General features: G+C 45.4%; 1 protein-coding gene across 1 annotated transcript; it reads left to right on the plus strand.

Annotated features, from left to right (window-relative positions):
- The first annotated feature begins 2,260 nt into the window (after positions 1-2,260).
- On the plus strand, positions 2,261-8,249 carry LOC120737839 (calmodulin-like protein 4). The gene is made up of 3 exons (XM_040038720.1): positions 2,261-2,398; positions 3,430-3,618; positions 7,884-8,249. The coding sequence occupies exons 1-3, from the start codon at positions 2,332-2,334 to the stop codon at positions 7,979-7,981; spliced, it is 354 nt and encodes a 117-aa protein (XP_039894654.1). The 5' UTR covers positions 2,261-2,331; the 3' UTR covers positions 7,982-8,249.
- Positions 8,250-10,167: the final 1,918 nt, after the last annotated feature.

The raw sequence follows: 10,167 nt of genomic DNA on the forward strand, positions 1-10,167 counted from the left end.
GTGGAGGAGGGACGATGATCTGAGTGAACCATGAGCTCCTCTGTAGAGTCAGTCCGTGTGTCCCACAGCTGAAGCTTGGACCAAACCAGGTCATCAACAGGACAAAGATCCCAGCACAGCAGCAGATCTGCAACAGAACGACTGAAGAAGGAAAGAATGGAGCTGCTGCAGAGCTCAGAGAGCTGTGCATGAACGAATGTTGCAAACCTCAATGAGGCGACGCAACTAAAACTCCTCCACAGTGATGAGGCAGATAAAGACATCACTGCACGTTATTGGTGCTAAAACAGGTTCTTCAGCTGGAGTGAATGCAGAGTCCTGTGAAGCACGGCTGTGTATTACATAGTATGTACAGTGGCTTGCAAAAGTATTCGGCCCCCTTGAACTTTCCCACATTTTGTCACATTACAGCCACAAACATGAATCAATGTTATTGGAATTCCAGGTGAAAGACCAACACAAAGTGGTGCACACGTGAGAAGTGGAACAAAAATCATACATGATTCCAAACATTTTTTACAAATAAATAACTGCAAAGTGGGGTGTGCGTAATTATTCAGCCCCCTGAGTCAATACTTTGTAGAACCAGCTTTTGCTGCAGTTCCAGCTGCCAGTCTTTTAGGGTCTGTCTCTACCAGCTTTGCACATCTACAGACTGAAATCTTTGCCCATTCTTCTTTGAAACAGCTCCAGCTCAGTCAGATCAGATGGACAGCGTTTGTGAACAGCAGCTTTCAGATCTTGCCACAGAGTCTCGATTGGATTTAGATCTGGACTTTGACTGGGCCGTTCTAACACATGGATATGTTTTGTTTTAAACCATCCCATTGTTGCCCTGGCTTTATGTTCAGGGTCGTTGTCCTGCTGGAAGGTGAAGCTCCGCCCCAGTCTCAAGTCTTTTGCAGACTCCAAGAGGTTTTCTTCCAAGACTGTCCTGTATTTGGCTCCATCCATCTTCCCATCAACTCTGACCAGCTTCCCTGTCCCTGCTGAAGAGAAGCCCCCCCAGAGCACGATGCTGCCACCACCATATCTGACAGTGGGGATGGTTCAGAGTGATGTGCAGTGTTAGTTTTCCTCCACACATAGCGTTTTGCATTTTGGTCTCATCTGACCAGAGCAGCTTCTTCCACATGTTTGCTGTGTCCCCCACATGGCTTGTGGCAAACTGCAAACGGGACTTCTTATGGTTTTCTGTTAACAATGGCTTTCTTCTTGCCGCTCTTCCATAAAGGCCAACTTTGTGCAGTGCACGACTAATAGTCGTCCTATGGACAGATTCCCCCACCTGAGCTGTAGATCTCTGCAGCTCGTCCAGAGTCACCATGGGCCTCTTGGCTGCATTTCTGATCAGCGCTCTCCTTGTTCGGCCTGTGAGTTTAGGTGGACGGCCTTGTCTTGGTAGGTTTACAGTTGTGCCATACTCCTTCCATTTCTGAATGATGGCTTGAACAGTGCTCCGTGGGATGTTCAAGGCTTGGGAAATCTTTTTGTAGCCTAAGCCTGCTTTAAATTTCTCAATAACTTTATCCCTGACCTGTCTGCTGTGTTCTTTGGACTCCATGGTGTTGTTGCTCCCAATATTCTCTTAGACAACCTCTGAGGCCGTCACAGAGCAGCTGTATTTGTACTGACATTAGATTACACACAGGTGCACTCTCTTTAGTTATTAGCACTCATCAGGCGACGTCTATGGGCAACTGACTGCACTCAGACCAAAGGGGCTGAATAATTACGCACACCCCACTTTGCAGTTATTTATTTGCAACAAATGTTTGGAATCATGTATGATTTTCGTTCCACTTCTCACGTGTGCACCACTTTGTGTTGGTCTTTCACCTGGAATTCCAATAACATTGATTCATGTTTGTGGCTGTAATGTGACAAAATGTGGGAAAGTTCAAGGGGGCCGAATACTTTTGCAAGCCACTGTAGTATGTGAACAGATGTAACCTTGGTACAGAAAGATAAAGGCGCCTTTGAGGCTCATTTGCAGCAGATGGGACGTGCACGCGTGTCCGATCGGTCTCGCTGCCTCTGGAGGAGCTGTGAGTGAAGTTTAACACGTTTGTCTCAGGAGTGAAGGCTGAAGTTGCTCTTTAGTTTCCTTTGCACCTTGTTAGCATCATCCACCTTCTCCCAGCAGGTGACGCACTCAGGCTGAGGCCTGCTGACATCACTGATCCCGCTCTGTCCACATGACAAAGCAACAATGTGGACTCCTGCACATGTGTGTAATGTGTTCATGTGTCCGCAGAGTTTAAGGAGTGTTTCTCGCTGTACGACCGCCAGCGGAAAGGCAAGATCGAAGCCAAGGAGCTGATAACAGTGATGCGATGCCTGGGGTCGAGCCCCACCCCCTCCGAGGTCCAGCGCCACCTCCTGAGCCACAACATGGGTAGAGTATTCCCGAAATCATCCGTCCGACTCCTTATTTCTGATTTCTGAGGTGACGCAGTAATAACTCAAATCAGGGAAAGTGCTGAAATGAAACAGTTCAGCTCACGCAGCCCACGAGCAGCGCAGCTATTTCAGTGAGCAAACCAAGCATTTATCACCTCATGTGATCTTAATGGCTCCATTTGTGTTTATCAAACCTGACCTGCTTGCTTTGTCCCCTGTGTTGCCTTCATCTTCCTCACCGCACCAACGGAGTCAAAAACATGTGAAAAGTTGTCGGAGACGCAGATGATCGATTCTCTCGGCCTCCACTTTCCCCCGTATGCTCACGAGAGGCTGTGGAGGTCCTGGAGGAGAGTGTTACTGTTTGGATAATGTTCACCTTATTTTCCAAAGACTGGAGACCCCGGGGCAGATCCCTGAGATCAGGTCTCTCAGCTGGGTCGGGTGGAGGACGTGGCAGAGGAATGAGACCCTGATATGCAAGATTGGGCTGATATTTCCATCATGTTTGACAGAAGGGGCTGAGATAAATAATCCAATGTGGACAGATTAATGGATTTACCTGAAGATAAAGATTTTAATATCCTGAGATCAAGAAAAAGTTATTCAGTCATTGTTGTAAGAAGACAGCAAGCCTGAACGAAGCTCCTGTTTCCATGTCAGCGCCCCTGAACAGACACCTTAGGTTTCCTGGAAAGCTGCGAAAGTTTGAGGAGTAATTTTAAATTTGCTGTAGTTTTGATATTTGTGTCTGTTTCCATAAAGGAGGTGATATTTGTTTTTCCTTGTTTCTCTCATACACACTGAGATCAGCCTGGAGGAAGCTGTGTGTGTTCTGGTTAATTAACTGCATATCGTCAGCAGCTACCTCACAGCCACACTCTTTACATTTGCTTTTATTGCTTTAATGTTTGCTCATTTCATATACACTGTGTGGTACTCTCTCCCCCGCCCTTCCCTTCTCCTGCAGTGGCCTCATTTCTTTGTGCCAGTAAAAGCAGATCTCTGTTTTCTTTCTGCTCACAGGCCGGGAAGGAGAGCTGGACTTCTCCACCTTCCTGAGCATCATGCACCGGCAGCTCCAGCAGGAGGCGCCAGAGCAGGAGATTTTGGAGGCCATGAGGATGGCCGACAAGGAGCAGAAAGGCTTCATCCTGGCCTCTGAGCTGCGAGCCAAACTCACCGGGCTGGGAGAGAAACTGACAGACAAAGAGGGTGAGTGTCTCCTAAAACCACTCACATTTAACCCTCTCGAGGCAGGCGTTGCAGATTTGCAACAGTTAAAAACTAACAACCTGATTACCCCACATACATAGTTTTTTTTTACTCAGAAGTACCACTGCAGGTATTCTCTTGTGCATTAGCAACAAAAACTTAATTTGAGCCTGAGAGGGTTAATCCAGTCGCCTCAATGTGCTTTATATTGTAAGGTCGACCCTACAATAATACATAGAGAGAAAAACCCAACAATGACGCCCCTATGAGCAGCACTTTGGCGACAGTGGGAAGGAAAAACCTCCCTTTTAACAGGAAGAAACCCCCAACAGAACCAGGCTCAGGGAGGGGCGGGGCCATCTGCTGTGAGATAAGGAAGACAGGACAAAGACATGCTTTTGACAAGTGGAAGTGAATCCTCGTGCACGGTGTTGTTACAGGCAGCAAAGTTACTGCTCATTGAGCTCTGCAGTTTTCAGCATTTCAGACTTTTAATCCATTTCTACACAGAAGATGGTTACAGTGAAAACAGAGCTCTGCAGCATCACAAACCAACAACTCAGCATTTTGCTTCTTTGTTGCCCACAGATGGCTGAGCGAGATTGTTTCTGTAGACTTTAATACCTGAAGCCTCACATAGCAAGAACAATGCGTGCTGTTATGCATGTGGAATGAACACGAGGAGTGTAGGAGCCATATGAGTTGTTCCTTTTTTGATTAAGTGAGTTGGTTTAAATGCAATCACTGTACTGGTGCACGGGCGTGGGGCGTGACTCATGGGTGTGTTAGGTGGTAAATGTGGTTGCACTCACCTGTTCACCGCACCTGATGTTGATGAGCAGAAAAGTAGGGTGAGCATGAGGGGAAACCTTCTGTTGACTGGAGCTTGAGTCAGCTTGATGCATTTTGACTGTAACTTGATGTATGGTTTATGCACTAATTTATGCCATAGGCCGATGTTGTAGTTTGGTGTAGTAATTGGGGGGATTTTTTGTGAGTTGCAGTTATTTTGTTTGTGCAGTCTGTGCATTTGTTTAATAGTTTGATCCCATGTGCTGATTTGTATAGTGGACACTACCATGTGGAATAAAAGGAGCAAACAGTACAGAAGTGCATCTCATGTGTTTCCTGTTGCGCGTCATCTGTGTCCTCATGTTTAGCCTGCCGCGGCCGTTGGTTGGAGGAGCCGCAATAAGGAGGTTCATAATATTTTGTGTTCTTCTCCACATCCTGCAGGGTTTTGGTTTGCACTCGTCTGACTGGTTCCCATTCTCCACTTTAACTGTTGATAAAAGGTCGTTTAAGGAGCTCATATCAGAACACGTCATTGCCCCGAGGACGTGTCTAATCCATCCGAATGATTGTGTCGTTTCCAGAGAGAGGGAACACCTTACACTAATCCATCCTTCTTTCTTTCTGTTGCTTTCATCATTACTGAAACAAACTGGCTGCATCTCTGTTTAAAGGATTGGCCTGTTAGTAGAACTGCCATGTTTGATCAAAACATCCACCAAGTCACTGACGGGTCAAAAAAGTGCAACGCTAAAATGCAATTTAATTAAAAAAAATGCTAATAGTTATTGAAACGTTTAATATAAAAACTACAGAAATGGCTGGTTTAGTTTAAGTTCAGTCAAAAAGCTCATGAAACATGTCGGTCTTATTGGTAATTAAAGTATTTTATGTCATCATGTCTTGATCTAAGTAGCTCTCTGAGGCTCTAAAGAGAAGGTTGAGAAGCTGGAAAGAGATTTAAAAATGCTCCCAATTATTAGAAATGGATGAGTCCACTGTAAGAACAGTCATGAGTCGTCCAGGACCATTGACCCGACTGAGGAGAGCATGTTTTGTGATACTTCAAATAAAAAGAAACAAATGAAGCCTGTCCTCATTTAGAAGAATATTACTGCAAAACTATTTTGCACTGAGCACACTGTGCTTTCAAAGAGCCGCCTCTTTGGAAGAAAGCGCTCTGCACGACTAATTAAAGATAGACTTGTTTGGCTGACACAGACCATCGATGTTTTTAGCGCAGACTAAAGGCGCTAAAATCCAAAAACAACTGTGGAGCCCGATGGAAGAAATGCTCTTTCATATCAAAGAGTGCTTGAAGCTAGCGTGAGGCTATCTGTCCGAAAGTTAAAACAAAAGTCCAAGTTTGAAAGTAATAATGATGCTCAGCACGCTAACAAATACACCAAGGAATGGCTCAGAAAGAAGAGATGGAGGTTATGAAACACCAAGAGCCCCAAAATCCCACCGAGGGAAGAAAAAGACATCATAGAAAGCCTTCAAATACTTTTTGTAACTGATGAATTTGGAGAACTTCAGCATTTCTGATGCCTGGCTGTGCTGTTACTTTTTTAACAGAATATTACATTAATCCATATTTTTGCTGCATAACGTAGCAGCTTCAGTTTCTCCTGTGGTGGTGTTCAAGCACTCGGCTGTTATCAGTTTCATCTGCGATGCCAAAACCCCCAACACAGGCTGTAAGGCAACATTTATGAACAGATATGACTTTCTATGAAAACTCAATGATAGGATCTATTACTCAATGTCAAACATGTTGTGTAGCACTTTGCAAAAATCTCGAGCCACTCTTCATGTCTTTACATCCATGTAGGTTCACAGTCATTCAGGTCCTGGAGCTGGAAAAAAGAAGGAAACAGGACGTCCTTTAGTTTGTGAAGACTTCTTCATAAATGCCACAGCTTTATCGAGAGGCTGTTTGGTGTCTCCAGTGTCTGAGCACTCCTCACTGCACTGCTACACTACGCTGTTTAGTTTGTGTCTGAGTGTGTAGCGTGGTCTGAAGTGCACTGGGATGTCGAGACTCTCCTGAGTTTCTCTGATAAACCTGCTACATCAGGGATGAAGTGTTGTTCTGTTTGTCCTTCTCATCCTCCATAACTGGTGTCTGATCTTCTTTTTTCTGCATCTTTGCTGATTTGACGAGAACCACATGTTACACATGCTTCCTTTACGTGTGCGTTCCTTCTTTCTCCCTTCAGGCTTAGAGGGAACATGTTCTGCCTGGTGTTGTTGGGTCCTGTTACTCCAAGTCTGTGTTCCAGAGGGTGATGGGAGTCAGAGAGGAGGTACTGGTCCGTGTGTGTGGGCTTCCGGTAAACTTCAGTGTTGAGGTTTCCATTGTCCTCAGTGTTCATGGCACTGTTATCTTTGTGTCTTCCCTGGTGTACTTGATGTTTCTATCCACTTCTTGGGTTTTGATTTTGACCCAGGTGTCGTCCATGTATCGGTATCATCGGCTAGGTGCTGTCCCTTCCTGCATGTAAACGATGGGCGATTGTGGCTCAAGAGTTGAGAGTTCGTCTTGTAATCGGAAGGTTGCCGGTTCGAGCCCCGGCTCGGACAGTCTCGGTCGTTGTGTCCTTGGGCAAGACACTTCACCTGTTGCCTACTGGTGGTGGTCAGAGGGCCCGGTGGCGCCAGTGTCCGGCAGCCTCGCCTCTGTCAGTGCGCCCCAGGGTGGCTGTGGCTACAACGTAGCTGCCATCACCAGTGTGTGAATGTGTGGATGACTGGTTGTGTAAAGAGCTTTGGGGTCCTTAGGGACTAGTAAAGCGCTATACAAATACAGCCATTTACCATTTTAAAGGTTGGACACACCAGGGAGCCCATGGCACATCCATGTTTGTGTCTGTAAAAACCCTCGTTGTACATGTGTGGAGGTGAAGCTGGTTCTGTTTTCTGCCTGCAGTTGTTTCCTGACAGTCTCTGCTGCCTCGGTTGTAGGGATACAAGACTGAGACCACATCAGAGGACACAATGGTTTCATCTGGATCCAGTGCAAGTTTCTGGACCTTGTTGGTAGAGTTGGTGGGGAGCTAGCATGGTGGCGAGGTTCTTGGAAATGTTGTAGGAGGCTGAGTTTATACTGATACCCTGTCACCCGCCGTCATGTGGGACCTGTGAAATTCTCTGTAAAGGGTTTTAATGAGAACTTTATTTAAAGAAATTGGCATCTAATTTACATCATTTTATTCAGGACAACCTGAATGATCAGAATAAATATGCTTCATTCATGTGACATGAATGCACACGCTTATGGCCCTGAAACAGAATATAAAACTAAATATCAGAATTTCCTTCTAATCACAGACAAAGGCTGATGATTGGTTTGCTTTTCCAAAACTGGAGCTGCTGACAGGGAGAAGAATGGATACACACTTTCTACAGGTTTCTATTACATCTGGAACAAATGAGTTAACTGTGATTGACAGCTGTGTCTGTGTTTTCAGTGGACGAGCTGCTGCAGGAGGCGGGTGTCGGAGCAGATGGGCGGGTCCACTGCGAGCAGTTCGCTAAAGTGGCGACGCGCTGCCACACAAAGCACTGACGTCACAACTGACATCCTCGCTGCTGTCGAAAACAACCTGCTCAAGCGTCTCCACGTAGTCAGAGTGTAGATAAAGTCAGACGTTTGGAGGCAGGTCCGTCTTTCACTGCAGCTGCAAACTTTGCATGTGACAAATAAAAGGCTTGACTGGTGAGAAGGAATATTTGCAGCTGGAAGAGCAGCCGCCTTATTTTTATTAGAAGAGAAAGAAAACAAAGGGACCATCTGACGTACAACACACAGTAAAAATAAAACCTTTTGTTCAGAACATGCTGCCTCCTTTGATTATTGTTGCTATACTTCAAGCTTTACTTTAACTTCACATGAACTGGCAGCCAAGTGTCTCATCGTAGAGACCATCACCATCATCATCATCTCTAAAAAAACTGACACCTCTGACTATCCCCATTAACTCATTTCATTTCACTTTTATCAATTTTCCCAATTTATTATAATTTTTTTGTAACTACAAGTTTAAAAAAACAAAAAAAACTCAAAATAGTTTATAATTGGAACAAACAAAGAGTTGATTCGTTGGGGACAAAAAGAGAGTGAGTCCGCTGCCAGACTGATACCGTCAAACTTACAGATGGTGTGTTCCACATTTTCCACGAGGACCTGGGAGAAAAAAACCAAGACGACTGGAAAATAAACGATGACACTTTGGTGATCCGATCTGTCGAGGCGTGGACGCTGAGGGTGTGCTGTGGTATCTGCACCGACAGATGCTTCACCTCCTGTGAGCTGTGAGGTTTTTGTCCAGCACGTCTCACACATGCACGATTGGACTGAGACCCGGGAATCTGGACGCCGCCGTCTAACATCAGCTTTGAGGTTCTTGCTCCCTGACACCTGCAAACAGGAGCCACGATGCAGAGATAATCGGTGCATTCACTTCACCCGTCACTGTATCCACTCTAAAAATAAATATAAATGAAACAAAAAACCAGCTGATGTCAGCAGCCTTCACCTGTCAGGAGAGGCTGGCCGACGCAGAGATGCCACCAAACCCCAAATTTCAGTCTGAGAATAACTCAGGAAGAGCTCCAGACCTGAACCAGAGCAGCACGGCTGCTGCTGGATTATGTAAAAGTGAGTGATCAGGTGACACTTGTGCAGAAAAGTCAAGAAGCTGCAAACAGGCTGTCAGGAGAAGTACTGATGAGCAGAGGGACTTTGATTAATATTTTGTAAAGATATCGAGACGTTTAATAGGTCAACATCAAAGAGAGAAGATAAACATCAGCTGTGATCATTTCTCATGTCAGCATCAAATGAAGAGGATGATGATGCACGAAACAGAAAACCGTTTCATCTTTTCGTGTATTTATTTTTAAAAAGAAAAACTAAATGGAGTCAAGCTGGGAGATTATTCTGCTCAGAGGAAGTTATTCCATTCGATGTCTCTATCCTGGACTGCCCCTGATTTTGTTTTATTGTAAAGACTTTATCAGTTAATCAGCATCGATTCAGCCAGAGTTTAATAGTCAGAGGAACATCTCTAACAGGGACGTGAAGTCGGCTCTGAATGTGAGAATGTGAGGTCCTGGAAACAGCTGACAGAGAGGACGTCTGTGCAGGGGTCACCGAGGTGTGTTTGTAGCGGCTGGTGTTACTCGGGCTGCCTGTTTGAGTATTTCTGTAACTCCAGCACACAAAGTGAACTTGCCTGATGTTATAACTGCTTATTGGTCTTGACTCATATTTTTGACACTATAAAGTTCTTTTACAGGCACAACGAGCCGAAAAAGACAAGAAACTCAGAGGGAGAAATCAGGGAATATCAGAGCCAGGCAGAAGAAACCGATTTGGATCAGAGAGCAGGGTGTAGCTGAGCTGAGTCGTCTGGCTGCCAGATGCCAGCAGGCTGATGCAGACGGATGAGCGAGGCAGATTACTGAGGATCGGTGTTAAGGAGGTCGAGGGCTGCAGGAAGTGGGTTACAATCAGACAAACAGATCCTTTAATTGGTTATTTGGTCGAAGTGGAGCAGAAGCCGGGGCAGGTATGACTGGCTGCAGGCTGATTGGACGTCAGGTGCTGAGTGAGGGACTGAGCGAGATGGTAATAAGAAGAACACGGCATAAAGATAAAGACGTGATAAGAAAGTATTCCAACATAAACCAAACAGTATTTAAACTGTTTTGTCGTACGGTGACCTCAGACAGACGGCAGGTTTCGGCACA

Source organism: Simochromis diagramma, unplaced genomic scaffold (genome assembly GCF_900408965.1).
Source record: "Simochromis diagramma unplaced genomic scaffold, fSimDia1.1 OVJJ01000366.1, whole genome shotgun sequence".
Taxonomy (NCBI): Eukaryota; Metazoa; Chordata; class Actinopteri; order Cichliformes; family Cichlidae; genus Simochromis; species Simochromis diagramma.